Source organism: Gambusia affinis, linkage group LG08 (assembly GCF_019740435.1).
Source record: "Gambusia affinis linkage group LG08, SWU_Gaff_1.0, whole genome shotgun sequence".
In the NCBI taxonomy this organism is placed as follows: domain Eukaryota; kingdom Metazoa; phylum Chordata; class Actinopteri; order Cyprinodontiformes; family Poeciliidae; genus Gambusia; species Gambusia affinis.
In genome coordinates, this window is record NC_057875.1 from 28,122,560 (window position 1) to 28,144,752 (window position 22,193).

At 44.1% G+C, this 22,193-nt stretch overlaps 2 protein-coding genes across 5 annotated transcripts in view; one reads left to right on the forward strand and one right to left on the reverse strand.

Annotated features, from left to right (window-relative positions):
* Positions 1-1,861, forward strand: part of bcar1 (BCAR1 scaffold protein, Cas family member) — a 43,353-nt gene extending 41,492 nt beyond the window's left edge. For all 3 annotated transcript variants that reach the window (XM_044124085.1, XM_044124083.1, XM_044124084.1), the window contains one exon: positions 491-1,861. In XM_044124085.1, the coding sequence (XP_043980020.1) occupies positions 491-1,036 (546 nt within the window). In that variant the 3' untranslated portion in view covers positions 1,037-1,861. The remainder of the gene's footprint in view (positions 1-490) is intronic.
* Positions 1,862-4,025: 2,164 nt separating this feature from the next.
* zgc:158868 (uncharacterized protein LOC791147 homolog) lies at positions 4,026-20,528 on the reverse strand. Of its 2 annotated transcripts, XM_044124087.1 has the most exons (7): positions 20,312-20,528; positions 13,575-13,629; positions 11,398-11,594; positions 8,149-8,194; positions 7,911-8,029; positions 6,764-6,874; positions 4,027-5,009 (listed from the first exon to the last, which is right to left on the reverse strand). In XM_044124087.1, exons 1-7 carry the CDS (start codon positions 20,456-20,458, stop codon positions 4,896-4,898), a joined length of 789 nt encoding a protein of 262 aa, XP_043980022.1. In that variant the 5' UTR covers positions 20,459-20,528; the 3' UTR covers positions 4,027-4,895. The 2 variants fall into 2 exon arrangements, with proteins under 2 accessions (XP_043980023.1, XP_043980022.1); XM_044124088.1 differs by lacking the exons at positions 13,575-13,629; positions 20,312-20,528 and adding an exon at positions 11,686-11,902 and having other exon boundaries at positions 4,026-5,009.
* Between the last annotated feature and the right edge of the window lie 1,665 nt (positions 20,529-22,193).

The window sequence follows — 22,193 nt, forward strand, 5'->3', positions numbered from 1 at the left end:
TTTATCGTCCAACAAAATCCGCTCTAGTGACAGGCCTGTGGGGAACTGCCTTCACGTGGAGATACTCCACTGTTCACACTTTTATTTGCAAAAGAAGTAACTGAACACCAGGTGTCTTTCTTCTTTTATCATTGTACGATACTTTGTGTTGATCTATTATATAGTAGCTCAATAATACACTACATTGAAATTTATTCAGTCGATTCATTTCGGTCAAATTCTGTCTACTTTAAAAAAAAAATTTTTCAGCCATGGTGGTAAAACAGGACACCGTGTCGGCCCAGAGCCTCCTGTTCAGAATTCTAGATTCAGTTTGAGAAAAAAAAAATATATATTATAACTATTATCTGAGGAGACAGAACTATATACAATCTTTGAACATTTACCTGATTCCTAACTGTTTCTGTGTTTATGGCTAACTGTCTAATCATTTGTGATCCTTGGTAAACTTTGCCTCCAATGTTTCTCCTTTGTTTTTGTTTTTTTTAAGATCAAACAATTTGAGCGGCTTGAACAGGAAGTCAGCCAGCCAATAAACAATGACATGACGGACTGGGTCCCTTCTCCGCACCATCCTCTGGCCAACCAGCTGTCCACGAACGGCGCCGGAGAGCCCGCGTCCTCCAAGCTGTGTCACAGTGACCGCCAGCTCCTCCTCTTCTACCAGGAGCAGTGTGAGCAGAACATCACCACGGTTACCAATGCCATCGATGCCTTCTTCACCGCCGTCAACTCCAACCAGCCGCCAAAGATCTTCGTAGCACACAGCAAATTTGTCATCCTTAGTGCGCACAAGCTGGTGTTCATTGGGGACACGCTGTCACGCCAGGCCAAGTCTCCAGAGGTGAGGGGTCGCATGGCCCAGAGCAGCAACACCCTGTGTGAAAAACTCAAAGACATCGTAATCTGTACGAAAACAGCTGCGCTGCAGTATCCGTGTGCTGGAGCAGCCAGAGAGATGACGGAGAGGGTGAAGGAGCTGGCCGGCTGCACGCAGCAGTTCAGGATGAGCCTGGGCCAGCTGCTGCTCATGTAGGACGGCAAACTGCACTGCACCGTTCCACACACAGCGGTGGGGAGGTGGGGTATGTCCTCTGAGTGGAGGTCGTGCACTGAGGTCGGACTAAATCCAGGACTCTTTATCACTTTAATCCTGAGACGCAGCAGTAAGACTTTCTGGAGTCCTTGTTCACTGGAGTTGAGCCGTCATCTCTCTTCCCATCCTGCCTGTTCTCACTGGGATCATTCCTGTCCTCGACGTCTCTAACTACGCAGCAGTACAGGAACATTATGGTAGGTGGGCTGTAAAATAATCAGTGTAAATATTTATCTTACGAACAGAAAGAACAATTCATCGAAAAATAACACTAACTGTTCCTTTTTTAAAGAAAAAATTATGAAATCATAATTGTAGCCTAAGACCATATAAATCATTGTTATTAATATTGCCTCTACTGTATAATTATGGCTCTGATTCTTGATCTTTGTATCATTTTTGGTAGGGATGTATAAATTCCAGATGTTGCGTATAGCTCTATGTTGTAGTGAGTGCCTCCATTCTCCATTCCTGACACACATCTTTCAATGTCACCTGATGAGCTGCGGTTGCCCTGGCAACTCTGTGTCCAAAGTGGCTATTGCCAGCTATCAAGCTGGTCCACCTGAGTACCGCTGCTGCCCAAAAGATACCCAAAGCCCTGAAGCTGCATGTGCAGCTATAATGATATCAGTGCCATCTCACAGCATTTTCTTTTCTTTTTTTTTTGACAAACTGTATCTATGTTGTTTTGTAAGAGGCATGTATTCAACTAAAGTGTAAAAGGTTAAAAACCAATGCAATTAAATCTGGTTTTTGTCTTTCTTCTCGTGGTTATGGTGTAAACATTGACAGCAGCTGAGCCTCCAGACCAGCGTTCCAGTCAAAGAATGACAATGAAACGCTACAATCAACTATGGGAAAAGTTACAAACTGAATGTTCTTATAAGTCTCATAATTTAATATGGTTTGTTTCAGAAGGAATAAATATGCTTCACAGACTGTAGAGATGTGTGAACGCAACATTTGTAGACAGTAACTGATCTAAAGTTACACTTAAAATATCAGCAGGTCATCATCACTACACAGATCAATTGCTGTTTCAGCTAAAATGTTTATTTCTACATGGAGAAACATTTAGTAATGGAAAACCTGATGTGTGTTCAACAGCACAGCAGTGGAGGCAGTGAGTTCTGATTACAGAAAATTCCTTTCTGAAAAGGAATGAAATGAGTGATTCCAGGGGCTGTGCTGTGGAACAGGGATAGAGCGCCCCCTATGTATGTAACCGTGGCCACCGCAGGTTCATGTCTTCTCTCTCTCTCATTACCCACTTTCCTGGCAGACCACTCAAATAAAGGACACTACAGCCAAGAAAGCCTTTAAAATGAGTCCTAGAAATTATTCAGAACAAGAGAATCTCACTGAAACTCTTGACTGCAAAGGGGAACATAAATGAGGTTGATCTTTGCATTTGCTACAGACATCTCAGATCAATAAAATATTGCACATTTTCTAAGAACAATGGGGAAAAAAAGAACAGAAAGAAAAAAACATGGATACTTTACAGTAAGGCAAATGCATCGTCAGAGTCAAAATCAACTTTAGGTGTGTTAACAGTCTTCCACTGGTAGGTGAAGTGCCTGACTGCTGGCTGGGAGCAGGAACTATCCTAACCGAAATCATAAATGAGTCAATGAATGGCTGACCACAACCAAACCGTCTGAGGTGGAACAGAAGTTACATCACCTCGTTTTTCCTACCAATCAATGTGATTTTAATGTCACATCATGTATTATATACAATATGTTTGATGCTGATAGCGAGGTTTTTAAGATAATTTTTAATCTATTTTATTTTCAAGTGTTATTAAAGTATTACAAATCAGTTATGTTAATGGCACCAGAAATATTATTCTTCCACTAATGGCATGTTCAAGTTTTCCATAACAAGTCAAAGAGCGTTCTGTCAACTGACGTCTACAAATAAAGACTGGATAACTTGAAGCTGGATGGTTTTAGCAAACAGGACTAATCCTCCCTGGGACAGATCCCTCTGATCGGCTGTTTCAATCAATCAATCAAACTTTATTTGTATAGCACATTTCAGCAGCAAGGCATTTCAAAGTGCTTTACATCAAATCAAACACAAAAATACAATGCAACATAGAATCAACAATAAAAACACAACATAGTCAGATTCCGTCAATAAATTTGCAATTGATTACGTTTTGAATACAACTCTAAACAAGTGGGTTTTTAGTTGAGATTTAAAGAAAGTCAGTGTTTCAGCTGTTTTACAGTTTTCTGGAAGTTTGTTCCAGATTTTTGGTGCATAGATGCTAAATACCGCTTCTCCTCGTTTGGTTCTGGTTCTGGGGATGCAGAGCAGACCAGAACCAGAAGACCTGAGAGTTCTGGAAGGTTGATACAACAGCAGCAGGTCTTTAATGTATTGTGGTGCTAAACCATTCAGTGATTTATAAACTAACAACAGTATTTTAAAGTCTATTCTTTGAGCTACAGGGAGCCAGTGGAGAGACTTTAAAACTGGTGTTATGTGCTCTATCTTCCTGGTTTTAGTGAGAACACGAGCAGCAGCATTCTGGATCAGCTGCAGCTGTTTGATTGATTTGTTGGACAGACCTGTGAAGACGCCGTTACAATAATCAATACGACTGAAGATAAACGCATGGATGAGTTTCTCTAGATCTGGCTGAGACATTAGTCCTTTAATCCTAGAATTAAAGATTTAATTTAATCCATAGAAGGCCGTCTTTGTGACTGTCTTTACGTGGCTCTGAAGGTTCATAGACTGAAATTCAGGTGGTAACGTGATCGGAGGATTTGTGAGCCTGTCAACTGTTGCAAATAAAGCTCGAGCATTATTAATGTTTTTGTTTATGACATCTGCAAAGAAGGCCTGTCTTGCATGTTTGAGTGTTAAATGATAGTAACGTAGTTTTTCTTTATAGATGTCATAATGAACGTGAAGTTGAGTTTTACGCCATTTTCGTTCTGCCCTACGGCAGAGTTGTCTTGCAGATCTAACTATTTGTGCATTTCTCCATGGAGATTTCTTCTTACCAGAATTTCACTCCCATCATTGAAAAGTTCAAAGCTTCTGTTTATACCAGTGATATTGACACCCAGGTATGTTGCAGAGTCTTTAACTAACAGGGATGCCACAAAGAGTGTGTTCACTCACTGGTACCTGCTCACACTGAATATTAGTGGACAGGCCAGAAGCCTTAGGAAAACTTTCAAAACCTGTGGTGACATTTTAGATTGTGACCTTAAAGCTTCAGCATGAAAAATTTTATATAAAAAAAATGTTTTCACATGTTTGGTAAAAAAATTAAAAATGGAGTTTCCGCACCTTCTCCCAGGGCTTACTGCACAATTATACAGCTCACTCACAAGCCTGGAGGAAGGTCTTAGCGCTGTCAATCACCCCTGTGACAAGCTCACTATCATAGAATCCGTTTTGAACACTACTGTGTATCTGAAAGTGCTTGACATGTGAGAGGGTCTGTAAAAAGCTGAAGCAGAAAAGGACTGGCTGAATAAAGAAAAGGAAAGTTTTGAGCAGAGTCAGAGTCCAGATCATGTTCTCATTCAGATGCAGAGGTGACTTCAAACAATAGTTGTCCAGAAATAGTTGAGTACAAAGAAGTAAAGTGACACAAAAGACGAAGTGGAAGGTGAGTCAACAAGACGCTGAATTATGATCTTAGTTTATGGCTTTACTGAAAGTTGTTCAGTGCTTACTTTCACAATACAGACAAAAGTGGCAAAAACACAAACATTGTTATCATGAAATAATTTTTTGTTTATGCTGGTGGTCCTCACAGTGATTTCTACCAGGGGATTGTGTTGCCCTCCCAGTCCAGAAGGAGGCCAGAGTGTTTGTTGCTCAGTGTTGACATGACACGCAGCATTCCAGCTACACTATCCTGGGGCATCAGAGGAGCCTTTGGGGAAAAAAACAGAAAAAAAACCCCACATAAGCCAGATATGGACCAGGTTGCTGGTTTGAAGCCCTGCTTTGTCCATCTCAGTCACTTTGCCACTGTGACCTTGAACCAGACATTTTACCTGCTTCTCCTCCTGAAGGTCATCAGGGGATCATTAACCCTAAATGGTAGCCTCACTTCTGACAGTCTGTGGCAACAATGTAGCTCACCACCATGAGTGTGTGAATGTGTGTGTGAATGACTGACTGTGGTGTAAAGTGTTTTTGAGTCCTTGGAATTGATACACATAAATTCAGTTCAATCCAAAATTACTTTATCAATCCCAAAGGAAAATTCAATTAAATTTAAAATTAAAAGGCTATTTATCATTTAACACAACTTGATCAAGGCATGACCCTATGAAGTCACTAGATGGACATAAAATGAACCTCTTTTCATTTAAGATTGTACATATTTTTCTTGGAAAGTAAAAGTACAATCCAAACCAGTCGTGATGACATCCACACCCTTACAAAAAATCCCATGAAAATCATATGTGATCACATGTGGTTCACACAAATTTTACATGTGAATGATGTGAATCACATGTGAAAGCACATGAATACGTGTGATTTTGGAACGTTTCGTGGTAAAATCACATGTGATTCACATGTGATCACATGTGGTTCACACAAATTTTACATGTGAATGATGTGAATCACATGTGAAAGCACATGAATACGTGTGATTTTGGAACGTTTTGTGGTAAAATCACATGTGATTCACGTGATCACATGCGGTTCACACAAATTTTACATGTGAATGATGTGAATCACATGTGAAAGCACATGAATACGTGTGATTTTGGAACGTTTCGTGGTAAAATCACATGTGATTCACATGTGATCACATGTGGTTCACACAAATTTTACATGTGAATCACATGTGAAAGCACATGAATACGTGTGATTTTGGAACGTTTCGTGGTAAAATCACATGTGATTCACATGTGATCACATGTGGTTCACACAAATTTTACATGTGAATGATGTGAATCACATGTGAAAGCACATGAATACGTGTGATTTTGGAACGTTTTGTGGTAAAATCACATGTGATTCACGTGATCACATGCGGTTCACACAAATTTTACATGTGAATGATGTGAATCACATGTGAAAGCACATGAATACGTGTGATTTTGGAACGTTTTGTGGTAAAATCACATGTGATTCACACATTTCCACATGTGATCAAATGTGATCACATGAAAATCATATGTGGTCACAAAAAAATCACGTTTTCACATGTGATTTTCATGTGATCACATGTGGAAATGTGTGATTCACATGTGAATCACATGTGATTTTACCACGAAACGTTCCAAAATCACACATATTCATGTGCTTTCACATGTGATTCACATCATTCACATGTAAAATTTGTGTGAACCACGTGATTTTCATGGGATTTTTTTGTAAGGGTATGCATGCAGTATTTAATAAAATGATAAACTGAGTATATGAAGTTATTTGCTCTTCTTTCATACCAACCAATCAAAGCACTTTACACTGAAGCCGTATCCACCCAGCCAAACATTTCAGCACCAACACACAGATTAGTAGGGAACCTGGATTAGGTGCCTTGCCCAGGGGCACTTCAGCATGTGAACTAAACTGGAGTCCAACCCAAAACATACAGATTGCAAAATGACCGTTCTACCCATTGTTTTACATGACATAAAGCAACTATAAAGTGTTATGGAGGCCCACCTGTTCTCCACCCATCTCTGTTTGGACCCAGCCTGGGTGGATGGCCGTCACCAGGATGCCATGGCGCCTGAAGTCTTCAGCTTGACAGCAAGTCAGCATGTTCAGGGCTGCCTGTGACATCACAACGGTCATATTGTCTTTGAGACAATATTCACAGCCTCTGAACATCTCCATGTTTTGTTAAGTTAAAAACGCATTTTAATGTAACAAGTTTCTCCCATTCTTGAATTTCTTAGTTTTGTCACTAAATGTTATTCATGTAATAAAAAAAAAAAAAAAAAACCCTAGGCAAAGACAACTTGAGAAAGCAAAAAAACGTTTTTTATTGTCATGGAAAATTAATACATACGACCTGTCCAGGATGACCCGCCTCTCACCTGCTAACCAGGCACCAGCCTCACAACCCCACTAAAGATAAGTGTGTAAAATAATGGATGGATTGATGGATGGATAGAAATTGATATGTTCATCTATTTTGTTTTCTTATAGATGTGTCTGTTTAATTTCCTTTAATGCATGCAAGCATGAAGTCCAGTCAAAGTGCAACAAACAGGTGCACAATCTAGGTGAAATCACAGAGTAGAAAGTAGTTGGTGTTTAGCAGGATTCCAAATCTATATGCTGAGCTGCTGTCCTTTTACTGACGGGAGGTAAGTCCCTCTGTGTTGCTAGAGCAGGATGTAGAGAAGTGTTTAAAAAGCAGCGTTCCACTCGTATCAGGGCTTTGGACTAGGTCCGTGACAGAGCCTTCAAATAAAACATCTAAAGACAAAGGTCAACCTTTCTCTAATTTACTGAATAGTTTCCTCTTCATTTTGATGAAAAATTTCCACCATATTATAAAGGGAAAAAAATCTATCTAAACAACCATGGCACTGTGTCAAAAAGTAATTGACTCCCTTGTTAAATCATGGATGAATTTGAATTCTGAAAAAAAACTGAGTATAATGTTGGTATGTACAACACAATTTGAGTATTAGCAAATTTGAAAAATTAAGAAATCACCAAAATAGAACTTTTCTGACGTAATATAAAAACATCTCAATGAGCATGTCCAGATCTCAAATTCACCGACAGTTATCAGCCAGAATTAGTTACAGGGCTGTAAGGATGTGAGACTCCAGGGAACCAAAGTGAGAGTCATTACCTTGCTGGTCCTGTAGGGATACATCTGGGCCATCTGGAAGGTTTCGGGACACTTCTTCACAGATGCGAAAACAGTGGACATGTTGATGATGGCTGACCTTCTGCAGGACATGTCATCACCTGTTAGGAGACCACAGAAAATAAAAACATGGTTCAAACCTTAAAATAAGAATAAGTCATTCTCCAGATATCAGTTCCAGAGTTTCTAATTCATGTATGCAAATACTAAAAGTCACTACCTTCGTCCCTCGTGCTTGCAGCTTGCTGGAGGAGTGGAAGAAACATCTGGAAAGATTGAAGTGACAGAGTGGAGTCATGTTAGGGTAAAACTGAAGGACACCGGGACACCTTTAAGATCTAAACCTGGGCAGAATAACTGTTGAACTGAATTATTATTTTGTTTTCTACTTTTGTGTAATTTGAATAATATACAGTTGAAACTACATATTTTCTAGAGAGAAAGAGACAGACAGAAAATTGAGAAAGAGCGAGAAAGAGTCCCCACCAGAGGACAGATCTTCTCTCTAACGAAGGGACCAGACACCCTGCAGAGGAAACTCATTTCAGGTGCTTGTGTGTGTATGTGTGCGTGTGTGTGTGCGTGTGTGTGTGTGTGTGTGTGCATGTGCACGTTATAGGTGTGTGTTTATAACTTATCTTAAATGTTATAAACACTTAAGATCCTGCGTCGCTGCAGCGAAATCCTCCCCCATCTCTTTCCTCCGGCTCTCTGTCAATTTAAATGGTTCTGGCGTAGGATCTTTGGGTTGTCCAGATTGTCCCTCAGTCAGTGTCCTGGTGGGACGTGACCCGAACACGTCACCAGGAAGCATCCTGACCAGATGTCCGAGCCACCTCAACTGGCTCCTCTCGATGTGAAGGAGCAGCGGCTCTACTCTGAGTCTCTCCTAGATGACTGAGCTTCTCACCCTATCTCTAAGGGAGAGCCCAGACACCCTACAGAGAAAACCCATTTTGGCCGCTTGTATACGTGATCTTGTTCTTTCAGTAATGACCCAAAGCTCTCGACCAAAGATGAGGGTGGGAACGTAGATCGACCGGTAAATCAAGAGTTTGCTTTTTGACTCAGCTTCACCATGACGGACCGGTACAGCTTCACCGCAGACGCTGCGCTAATCCGCCTGTCAATCTCCCGCTCCCTCCTTCCCTCATTTGTGAACAAGATCCCGCGATACTTGATCTCCTCCACTTGGGGCAGGACACCCCCTCCCCATCCCTCCAACCCAGAGAAGGCACTCTACACTGTTCCACCTCAAGACCATGGCCTCGGATTTAGAGGCACTCATCCTCATCCTGGCCGCTTCACACTCGGCTGCGAACCACTCCAGCGAGAGCTGCAGATCACGACCTGTTGAAGCCAATAGGACCACATCAAAAACAGAGATGCGATCCTAAGGCCACCAAAACGGATCCCCTCAACACCTTGGCTGCGCCTAGAAATTCTGTCCATGAACATAATGAACAGAATCGGTGACAAAGCAGCCCAGGTGGAGTCCAACCCTCACCGAAAACAAGCCCGACTTACTGCCAGCAATGCAGACCAGACTCTGACACTGGTCAGACAGGAATCTGACAGCCCATATCAAGGAGCCCGGTACACCATACTCCGGGAGAACCCCCCCCAGGGCTCCCAGAGGGACATGGTCGAACGCCTTCTCCAAGTCCACAAAACACATGTAGACTGGTTGGGTGAACGCCCATGCACCCTCCAGGACCCTGCTGAGGGTGTAGAGCGGGTCCAGTGTTCCACGACCAGGATGAAAATCACACTGCTCTTCCTATATCCGAGGTTTGACTATCCGACGGACCCTCCTCTCCAGGACCCCTGAATAGAGCTTGCCAGGGAGGCTTAAGAGTGTGACCCCCTATAATAGGAGCACACCCTCTGGTCCCCCTTTTTGAAGTGGGGGACCACCACCCCAGTCTGCCAATCCAGGGGAACTGCCCCCTATGTCCATGCGATATTGCACAGTCGCGTCAGCCGACACAACCCTACAACATCCAGAGCCTTAAGGAACTCCGGGGAAATCTCATCCACCCCTGGGGCCCTGCCACCAAGGAGCCTTTTGACCGCCTTGGCGACCTCGTCCCCAGAGATTGGAGAGCCCAACCCAGAGTCCCCAGGCTCAGCTTCCTCAGTGGAAGGCATGTTTGTGGGATTGAGGAGGTCTTCGAAGTATTCTGCCCACGGCCCACAATGTCCCGAGTCGAGATCAGCAGCACACCATCCCCACTATAAACAGTGTTGGGGCTGTACTGCTTCCCCCTCCTGAGACACCAGATGGTGGACCAGAATCTCCTCGAAGCCATGCGGAAGTCTTTCTCCATGGCCTCTCTGAACTCCTACCACGTGCGAGCCACATGCCGCTTGGACTTCTGGTGCCCATCAGCTGCTTCAGGGGTCCCACAGGCCAATAAGGCCCAATAGGACTTCTTCCTCAGACTGACAGCATCCCTCACTGAAGGTGTCCACCAATGGATTTGAGTGTTTCCGCTGTGACAGGCACCGACAACTTTGTGGCCACAGCTCGGATAAACCGCCTCGAAAATGGACAATACCTTTGTTGAATTCAAGGAGTGGCAGGAGAAATCGTTACGTGGAATTTTATGTGGAATGTTGTTTCTCTCCGTGTGTGTGCTTCTCATTATAAATCCCAGGATCTGCTATTTATCACTGAATACGCAACTGTCGAAATCAGTGAAAAGAAAAGCTTCAATGTGTTGTCCTTATTAGGGTCTGAATCATCAGAGTCATGCTCCATATTGGCAGAACTACTTTCCCCAGCCGGGTCAGCTTGTTCCATGTCAACATGCTCGTCTGCGTTACTGTCTTGTGAAGTTCCACAGACAGCTGTCTCCTCTTCAATATAAGAAATCCTGTAACAAATCTTCCCAGCCGGTTCAACTTGTTGTTTGGGAGCTGGTGAAACTTCATCCCAAAACAAATCTCTCTCTTGCTGTGAAGTACTCTGGTCTGTACTTTTAGCTGTATTGTTTCCTGGGAAAAGATGGTCAAATAGTCTATACATCCCATTTGACAATGCACATCCAAGTCCAAAACCTATTGGCATAACCAAGGGGACTAGCGCTGTTGAAATACTGGACATTCTTAAGATATGTAGAGTTAAACCTCAAAGAACTGCTTCAATACTAACTGATGTATTGAGATTCAACCATTCAAGCTTTAAAAGGCTCAAAACTTCTTTGATCTTTTGTGATGTATATGATGTCATTTATGACATCATATACATCAGTAACCTCACTGTTCTGAGGCATGGTCTGGCTTCTGATTGTTGCTATGGAAACAATCAGATCAATTCTGCATGACTCAAACTGAAGTAACTAAATATTGTCTGAAAAGTAATCTGGAATAATAATTTTGGTCATTTTCGCCGATCTTTCTTCTCACATCTGTCAAGTTTTGGTTCCAGCTCTATCTATAAAACTCAACTGATGTGAAAAACAACCTTTGTGAGGATAAATGGTCCAGCAACGTTGGTTTCATACACCTCCATCATGTCCTGTTTCCTGGTGGCTGACAGTGATCCTGGGGCTGACGGTTTGTTGATAGCAGCGTTGTTGATGAGAAGATTCAGCCCAGCAGCTCCAAGCTTCAGGCTCACAGCCTGGAAGGCAGCTGAGATGCTGTCTTCATCTGCTGTATCTGCAAATGGGCAGAAAGTTGTTCAACTGGAAAAGCATTCACCAAGATGATAAGTAGGTAAACCTTTCATTATTCAGCCCAAAACACACACAGTTCTGGATTGTTTTGGCAGTGAAATCACAGACTTTAGTAGGCAGGACTCTCTGTTCATCTTCACCAAACAGAAGCATAGAATCCTTCTGTACTGCTCTGTCCTGAAGTGTTTTGTTCCAGTGCTTCACTGATCAAAAGTAATTTATATTAGCAGTCTAACAGCTGATGTTTTGCTTTTCCTCACTGGAGCTTCTGGTTCACAAAATCTGCCAGAGTGAAAGAAAAGGCCAAAATACAAAACAACATAAAGCTTCACATTGTGATGAAATTTCTTTGAGACAAGAAACAAATGTTGATATACAATCTGATCTCTAACTGTTAACTCATTTAAGATTGCCTCATGAACAATTTCCTGATTCTATTTCTCTCATCACAGCAGAGTCTCTGTGTTCTTTAGGTCATTCTGCAGACAGCTCTGCTCAGGTCCCACCAAAGCGTTTCAGTCAGGCTCTGCTCTGGATTTTCATCCTTTTCATTTGTGTTCTCCTACTGCAAGGCCAAGTAGTTTCAGTCAAGTCTTGATGGTAAGACTCACAGTCTTCCATTCAAATCCAGAACCCATTTGTATACGGGGCAGAGCATGGTCCTTTTAAGAAGCGTGACTGAAATGTTCCAGAAGTCTTCTGGTTCATTCTGAAAGGTTCTGCACACACTAACCTATTTTAGATAAATGAAGCTTTCTCTTTGAAACCCTCCAAGTCATTGTTGTTCAGGATGTTTATAAATCCCTGTCATAAAATGCTGACTTTGCAAATATATCAACGGTATATTTGCAAAGATGGGTACGACAGTAACATCTTGGGGTTTTTGAATGCTTTTAGCATCTTACAGTCTGCTCTGAGGGTGAACTTGTTTGGACAGCGAGACACTGGCAGTAGTCTGTAGACAGCTTTCTGTACAGCTGTCGCAGTTGGAGGCCTCCCTTATTAGACTCAGACACGGTGTCACTGTGGTGTTAGTAAATGTCTGAGGTTTAAAAAGAGTAAATATCCGCTAGAATGCTGAGTCATGATGTTCAGCGATGATGCTGAGTCATGATGCTCAAGTGTGTTACTCCAGATGTGATTTAAAGCTATTTAATGAGAATAAATGAGGTGTTTTTGTAATTTATTGCCCAGACATGCTGGAGGGACGAAGAGTACAGGAGGAGACCCGGGTGCAGTCTGGGTCTGGGTTTCCTCCTGGGGGGCCGTATCCAGAACATCTCACCCTCTAGTCCCAAGCCAGCTCAACGAGCTCCACTGGATGTGGGGAAGCAGCAATTCTTCTCTTCGTTACTCCCAGATGAATCCCAGATCAAATCAATCTCAAACGTAAAATCATATATTTCCAGGTATCTTAATTTGTTAGAAAATTCTGCAGGTGTTGAATGGCTTGAAATTATTTAAATGTGCAGTAGGACCTAAACCAACTTTACAAAGACTAAGAGGTGCTATGATGTTGATACACACAGGGTAAACAACCAACTCCCACACAATGGCAGCTTAACCTAATGTGTCTGTGTTGCCCTGGAAACCTTTCACATGTATCGCACCTCTTACCCAACAGCCATGTGTGGTTGCATCACATATTTCATTTTGATTCCATGTAACTGTCAACAATTCTGAAAACCATCCAGAAAATTTAGAAGATACACAAAATTGTGGTAAAAAAAAAAAAAAAAAAAAGTAATTTCTGTTAAATGTAATAAACCAAAAATCAAGACTATGAAAGAAGTGTGCACTTGTTTTACATGTTGAAATCCTGATTAAGACCTGATTCAGGCTGCCGTCTTTGGAAGCTACTGTTGGTTTTTGTTACATAGCTGGTCACTGGAAAAATAAACTTGCAGTTACATGACAATAGGTTTCAAAATTAACTTTTTTTTATGGGGTGTGTTGTGTTTACCAAATTTGATTGGAGTGATTTTCCCAGGAAACCGACTGGCCACATCCCTCAGGGCCTGAAGAACACAAATAAAGAAGACATGAAGTTAGAGGACGAGACGGACAGTTAGTGATATGTAAATGTAGTTACATTCTCTTCATTCTTAAACCAGTCTTTTTTTTCTTCTTTAGCTCTGATCTTCATACGTTTGCATTGTATAGTGTGGGTTAAATATGTTAGACTTTTCTACACATTCTAGACATTTATGAAGTGCACAATTAAAAGCCGTTCTGCCAACAGATTCTTCCACTGGAGCCGTGGAGCTCCTCCAGAGTCACTGTGGGCCTCTTGGCTGTTTCTTTGATTACTGTTCTCCTGGACAGGCCAGAAGGCCAGCAGCTGGTCCGTTTTCTCTCCATGTCTGGATGAAGGATTGATCCGAATTCTGTGACGTTGTTGTAGAATTTAACCCTGTTTTAAACTTCATCGTTCCCCCTGACCTGCATCCTGGTCTCCATGCTGGTTGTTCTCTAACAAACATCTGTGACCTTCACAAAAGAGCTGTGAAAGTCGCACAGGGATTGCTGTTGCCTACTAAGCAGGTAACATCTAAACAAAGTTGGTTTCCCTACGTTTCATTTAGGGGTACAAGATTCACATCAGCCTTTCAGATATTTTTTTTAATGTAAAATGTTTTGGAAATCTCGGTTAAATTTCAATTATGTACGGTACTTCTTTGGGTTCAAGTCAATTCAGTGCAGTTTATCACAAAGGTCTACTCGAGACACTTTACAAAAATGTCATTTAAATTTTTGTAAATTGAAATAAATTTACAATTTTGTATTTTGTAAATTCTAATCAATCATAATTATCAAACAGTGCATTAAGTTCACTGTTGGGCTGCCACCTTATCGTGGTGGAGGGGTTTGAGTGCTCCAATGATCCTGGGAGCTATGCTGTCCGGGGCTCCATGCCCCTGGCAGGGTCACCCAAGGCAGACAGGTCCCAGGTGAGGGGTCAGACAAAGTGCAGCCCGAAGACCCCAATGATGGATTCAAACTTTGGACTACGTGTTCCCTCGCCCGGACGCGGGTCACCGGGGCCCAACTCTGGAGCCAGGCCTGGAGGGGGGGCACGACGGCGAGCGTCTGGTGGCCAGGCTTTTACCCATGGAGCCCGGCCAGGCACAGCCCGAAGAGGAAACATGGGTCCCCCCTCCCATGGGCCCACCACCTGTGAGAGGGGCCAACGGGGTCGGGTGCATTGTGTTATGGGTGGCAGCCGAGGGAGGGGACCCTGGCGGTCCGATCCTCGGTTGCGGAAGCTAGCTCTTGGGACGTGGAATGTCACCTCTCTGGTGGGGAAGGAGCCGGAGCTAGTGTGTGAGGCTGAGAGGTTCCGGCTAGAAATAGTCGGTCTCACCTCGACGCATGGCTCTGGTTCTGGAACCAGTCTCCTTGAGAGGGGCTGGACATACTTCCACTCTGGAGTTGCCCAAGGTGAGAGGCGTCGGGCAGGAGTGGGCATACTTGTTGCTCCCCATCTCGGCGCCTGTACGTTGGGGTTTACCCCGGTGAACGAGAGGGTAGCCTCCCTCCGCCTACGGGTGGGGGGACGGGTCCTGACTGTCGTTTGTGCTTACGGGCCGAATGACAGTTCAGGTTACCCACCCTTTTTGAAGTCCCTAGAGGGGGTACTGGAGAGTGCTCCACCTGGGGACTCCCTTGTTCTGCTGGGGGACTTCAACACTCACGTGGGCAATGACAGTGAGGCCTGGAGGGGCGTGGTTGGGAGGAACGCCCCCCCGCCCCCGATCTGAACTCGAGTGGTGTTCTGTTGTTGGACTTCTGTGCTCGTCATGGATTGTCCATAACGAACACCATGTTCAAGCATAAGGGTGTCCATATGTGCACTTGGCACCAGGACACCCTAGGGCGCAGTTCGATGATCGACTTTGTCATCGTTTCATCGGACCTGCGGCCGTATGTCTTGGACACTCGGGTGAAGAGAGGTGCGGAGCTGTCCACTGACCACTACCTGGTGGTGAGTTGGCTCCGCTGGTGGGGGAGGATGCCGGTCAGACCTGGCAGGCCCAAACGTGTTGTGAGGGTCTGCTGGGAACGTCTGGCGGAATCCCCTGTGAGACGGAGCTTTAACTCCCACCTCCGGCAGAACTTCGAACACGTCCCGGGGGAGGTGGGGGACATGGAGTCTGAGTGAACCGTGTTCCGTGCCTCCATTGTCGAGGCGGCTCATCTGAGCTGTGGCCGCAAGGTTGTCGGTGCCTGTCGCGGCGGAAACCCTCAAACCCGTTGGTGGACACCTTCGGTGAGGGAAGCCGTCAGGCTGAAGAAGGAGTCCTATCAGGCCTTTTTGGCCTGTGGGACTCCGGAAGCAGCTGATGGGTACCGGCGGGCGAAGCGGCATGCAGCTCGGGTGGTTGCTGAGGCAAAAACTCGGGTGTGGGAGGAGTTTGGAGAGGCCATGGAGAAAGACTTCCGTACGGCTTCGAGGCGATTCTGGTCCACCATCCGGCGTCTCAGGAGGGGGAAGCAGTGCAGCACCAACACTGTCTACAGTGGGGATGGTGTGCTGCTGACCTCAACTCGGGATGTTGTGGGCCAGTGGGCAGAATACTTCGAAGACCTCCTCAATCCCACCGACATGCCTTCTATTTTGGAAGCTGAGCCTGGGGACTCTGGGTTGGGCTCTCCAATCTCTGGGGTCGAGGTCGCTGAGGTGGTTAAAAAGCTCCTCGGTGGCAGGGCCCCGGGGGTGGATGAGATCCGCCCGGAGTTCCTCAAGGCTCTGGATGTTGTAGGGTTGTGTTGGCTAACGCGACTCTGCAATATCGCATGGACATCGGGGGCAGTTCCCCTGGATTGGAAGACCGGGGTGGTGGTCCCCCTGTTCAAAAAGGGGGACCGGAGGGTGTGCTCCAATTATAGGGGGGTCACACTCTTAAGCCTCCCTGGCAAGGTCTATTCGGGGGTTCTGGAGAGGAGGGTCCGTCGGATTGTCGAACCTCGGATTCAGGAAGAGCAGTGTGGTTTTCGTCCTGGTCGTGGAACACTGGACCAGCTCTACACCCTCAGCAGGGTCCTGGAGGGTGCATGGGAGTTCGCCCAACCAGTCTACATGTGTTTTGTGGATTGGAGAAGGCGTTCGACCGTGTCCCTCGGGGAGCCCTGTGGGGGGTTCTCCGGGAGAATGGGGTACCGGGCTCTTTGATACGGGCTGTCAAGTCCCTGTATGACCGGTGTCAGAGTCTGGTCCGCATTGCCGGCAGTAAGTCGGGCTCGTTTCCGGTGAGAGTTGGACTCCGCCAGGGGTGCCCTTTGTCACCGATTCTGTTCATTACTTTTATGGACAGAATTTCTAGGTGCAGCCAGGGTGTTGAGGGGATCCGTTTTGGTGGCCTTAGGATTGCATCTCTGCTTTTTGCGGATGATGTGGTCCTTTTGGCTTCATCGGGACGTGATCTGCAGCTCTCGCTGGAGCGGTTCGCAGCCGAGTGTGAAGTGGCTGGGATGACGATCAGTGCCTCCAAATCCGAGGCCATGGTCTTGAGCCGGCAAAGGATAGAGTGCCTTCTCCGGGTCAGGGGGGTGTCCTGCCCCAAGTGGAGGAGTTCAAGTATCTCGGGATCTTGTTCACGAATGGGGGAAGAAGGGAGCGGGAGATCGACAGGCGGATTGGTGCAGCGTCTGCCGTCAAGCGGGCGCTGTACCGGTCCGTCGTGGTGAAGAGAGAGCTGAGCCAAATAGCGAAGCTCTCGATTTACCGGTCGATCTACGTTCCCACCCTCATCTATGGTCATGAGCTTTGGGTCATGACCGAAAGAACGAGATCGCGGATACAAGCGGCCGAAATGGGTTTTCTCCGTAGGGTGGCTGGGCTCTCCCTTAGAGATAGGGTGAGAAGCTCAGTCATCCGGGAGGGACTCAGAGTAGAGCCGCTGCTCCTTCACGTCGAGAGGGGCCAGTTGAGGTGGCTCGGGCATCTGGTCAGGATGCCTCCTGGACGCCTCCCTGGTGAGGTGTTCCGGGCACGTCCCACCGGGAGGAGACCCCGGGGAAGACGTTGGAGGGACTATGTCTCTCGGCTGGCCTGGGAACGCCTTGGGATTCCTCCGGAGGAGCTGGTGGAAGTGGCTGGGGAGAGGGAAGTCTGGGCCTCCCTTCTGAAGCTGCTACCCCCGCGACCCGACCCCGGATAAGCGGAAGAAGATGGATGGATGGATGGATGGCATTAAGTTCAGTTCATTTTTCAAGTTAATTTAAAATGAAACCCAGCAGAGCATGGAATGCTGCAGTCTCTGACTGCAGCATTCACTCCTCCTGGTTGAAGAGACAGCAGACAACTGCTTGCATTGTGTCTGTGACTTTATAGCAATCCCTCATACTAAGCATGCATGTAGTGACAGTTGGGAGGAAAAACTCTCCTTTAACAGGAAGAAACCTCCAGCAGAACCAGAACCTGGTTCAGTCCGAGTGGCCATCTGCCACCGTCAACGTGTTGGTGTGTCACATTAAAACCCCCAGAAATCTTGTTGATGTTATAAATCTTTGTGTGTATTTATATCTTGGGTTATATAAACTGGCAATATGTATGTCTTGTATTTATTTGTTTGTCTGAGTCAGTGAAGGAGGAACAACTTGTCCTGCTGACCCCCATCCTCATTTGATAGTTCTGCCTGTTAAAGTTACTTAACGCACCCAGTTTTTTTTTTGTTTCTACTCTTGGCCTGCCTACTCATAACTGGAATATTTCAGATCTAAGGACTGCAGAATTTTTATGTTTCATTTATTATTTTTTCTGAGTAAGAGCAAGATGCCTCCAGCTGGCACCAAGGACATCAGCAATATTTTAGAGAGACATCAGTCAATAGAATTGAGAACTTCTTGACTGGAGGTAAATATTGAAATTAACTCACGTTTTGAAAATAAACCAAATCTACCTAACAAAATTGTGAGCGACTTAGCAAGCAGCTCGCGCCCTGTTAGTCGTCTAGTCACAGGTTTGTAACTAAACAACTAACAGGACCGTCCCCTCACATAGATGACCCAGCTCGGCCAGCTTTGAGCCCAGATGTCCTCTCATCTGCAACCTACTGCACCAAAGAAAAACCATCAAGCCTCCGGAGCCGTCATAATTCCACTTTTCTTCACCTGAGTACCAAGGATTAATGAGCCAGCTCAAGCCATAATACATCCCATAATTTCTCCAACTGGAAACCCTGGACTGAAATTCCACTGAAACACGGGAACAGTCCCAAGACTAATGCCATGAGTTTATCTGATTACTGATTACTGCCGCAGAGTCTTCACAGGTCTGTCAAAAAAATCAATCCTCCAGCTACAACTGATCCAGAACGCTGCTGCTGGCAATCCGACTAAAACCAGGAAGATAGAACACATCACCCGGTTCTAAAGTTCTTCCATAGAAAGAATAGACTAAATAATGCTTCTGTTTATAAATCACTGGACAGTTTAGCACCACAATACATTAAAGATCTGCTAGACAGAACCAGGTCTTCTGGTTCCGCTCTGCATCCCCAGAACCAGAACCAAACATGGACAAGCAGCATTCAGCTTCTATGCACCACAAATCTGGAACAAACTTCCAGAAAACTGTTAAACAGCTGAAACACCGAGTTTCTTTAAGTCTAGACTAAAACCACCTGTTTAGAGTTGCTTTTGAAACATCATAAATGAAACATTACTCAACATTCTGATGTGTAACGACGGCACTTGACAATTGTTGACTGTGTTCTATAACTTTGAATTTGTGTGTGTGTTTATGATGTAACACACTTTGAACTGCATTGCTCCTGAAATGTCCTATACAAGTATACTTGATTGATCAATTTATTTCTCTCGTTTTGTTAAAACTGACTTAAAGTTCATCAGAGTAATCCAGGATGAGCTGCCCGAAGAGTTTCCTCGGTCAGGCAGCTCATGTAATCCATCTGACCTGATGTAGGTGAATAATAAATCAGATGAAAGCACAAAGGTCCATAGAAGACATATCAGGTCAGATTTATTCAGGTGATGTTTTCTTTGAACCTTAATGTAGTCAGAAGGGAAGTATCAGAGAACCATTTCCTCATTTTAAACAGACTCACAGCCAGCAGGTTCTGTAGGCACAGGGTTTACTACAAACGTTTTTTTACAAAGTCTTCATACCTCTGCATAACACATCTTAACCACATCTTAACCATGTACTGTACAGCTAACACAGCACTTTCAAGAAATAGGAAATACAGTCCAACACTAAATAGCTACAAGCTGAGCAAATAAAAAGTGAAATTGTTTTTTTATTTCTTCACACCAAGCTCCACTTGGGCTGCCAGGTAATGGACAGGGCTCAGCTGGGTTTCTCCAGCTTGTTAGTTAACAATGAGAGGGTTTCCAGACACCAAAAAGCATTAAATGACTGGGTGGCTTTTTTTAAGGGCTTGGGCTGTCGTTAGAAGCAGTTGAGACACAAATGGAAACATGAAAAGATGGGAAACGTTCACAGGGGTCCATTTTAACTCATTCTATTTTCATTCTTTTAAAAAGCTATGTGTGGCTTAACTTTATATTTACAGCTACGGCAAAACTGTTAGAAGTGTTTGCCTTTCTAAACAGAAATAGAAGTACAGAAATGAAAGTTGAAAAGAATCAATAAACAGTTCTGAAGCTCCTGTGTGCGCAGCAGCGTATGTCTGTGTTTGCAGGGGATGTGAAAGCTATGAGAAGAATGTTCACTACCTTGGCCCTCGTTCCTTCAGGATCTCTGCAGCTGGCATAAATCTGGGTTTCTGGTCCGGTCTTCTCAGCCAGCTGCTTCACCAACTCCAAACCAATGCCCCTGTTGGTCCCAGTTACCAAAATGTTGCCCTTCAGATTCACCGACATGTTGGCAGTCAAGCCCTCAGAGCCGTCTGCCTGCACAGTAAGTCAATCTAACTGAAAGAACACAGTGTTACTGAAATCACAGATTTGTGTCAAAGGTGTGTGCACTTTTTGAAGTGGGCAGGATCACTATGTGAACATTTGCAACTTATTACATGTTTAGATGCAGACAGTCATCATGCACCAAGCAGCTGCTATGTGACTTTTAGAAATCCAAAGTATGTCCAGAAAAAAATCTATTCCTTTGTCAAAGTCTATGAGAGTTTTATTCTGCCCAAACATCAACTTCACATTTTGAAGCTGTGTCTTCGGTACCTGATAGTACATATATACAAGAAGTACTGAGAAAGAACCCTCTGAGATAATCATTGCCTAATCCTGAAGTCAGAACATGAACAAACAGTGTGGTTAACTTCCCTACGGAGACTTTCCGAATGTTTCCTGCATGCAAATAATTTTCTTGTCAGTAGGGTTGAGACAGGTCACATGCAACCAGCCAGTTACATTTTACAGAAGTACAGAATGTACATAGCTGACACGAGTCTATCAGATTTGGTGGCCTAAACAAGAATAATACACACAGGAGAAGAGTTTGACATAACTATGAATGGATGAATCAGTGATTCTCAGAAACTCTGAGGACGACAAAGCATTTCAAAAACTCCTTGAACTGTTTACATATTAGACCAACACTAATAAGTGCTTAATTGTGAAGTAGAAGAAATAGTGTTTAGTGTTTTGTCTTCAGATCTTTTCATTCCGATCCTTTAAATGCAGCTGTTACATTTAAATATTTAATTCAAGTGCAGCGAGCGGCCTTCAAAAGTCATCTCACTAATAATAATCTTCATATATTCATCACAGGTTGTCTTGAAGATGTGCCTGTAATCTGCTTAACGGATTGGATTAATCAGGATTTATGGATAGCTGCGTATCATCACCATAACAGCAAAAATTTTACCACATACTCTGATGATTTTTCCAATTGGAAGAAGAGAAGTAATCCAAGCAGAGTCCTGGGGTATACCACAAGTAACCCTGCTGTGTGAAGATTTATTGTTCCCATGAACAAAGTGGAATCTGTCAGACGGACAGAATTTAAACCAGGCTAGTTCCCTTTCTGTCTACATGTTCAAATCATTCTAAGAGAATATTATGGTTCAACTGTGTGAAAAGCAGCACTGAGATCTAGCAAAATCAGAACAGACTCAAGTCCATTATTTAAAGCCTAGAAAATATCATATGTAAGTTTCAGCAGTGCTGTTTCAGTGCTATCATGAGATTTAAAACCTGACTAGAACTCCTCAAATAGGTCATTATTATTTAAATGCTCACATAGTTGATTAACCATTATTTTCTCATGTATTTTAGATAGAAAAGGAAGATTAGATTTAGGTCTGTAGTTTATTAAGTCATCTTGATAGAGAGAAGGTTTCTTAAGTAAAGGTTTAATTACTGCAACCCTAAAGCCTCTGGTACATGTCAATGTGCCAAGGACAAGTTAATAATGTCTATCTGGAGATCAAAATCACAGGGAACATTTATTTAAATAATTTGGTTCAGACGGGGTCCAACATGCATGTTGAAGGTTTGGAAGAAGCTAATATTTTTGATAACTCGGAAAGCTTTACTGTCTTAAAACAGTCCAAACATTGTTTCCATGCTTCCCTGCTGAGAGCTAATAGCTTAGTTTATCAAGAATCCTATAAAGTCAATACTGGTGAGAGCTGGAGGAATC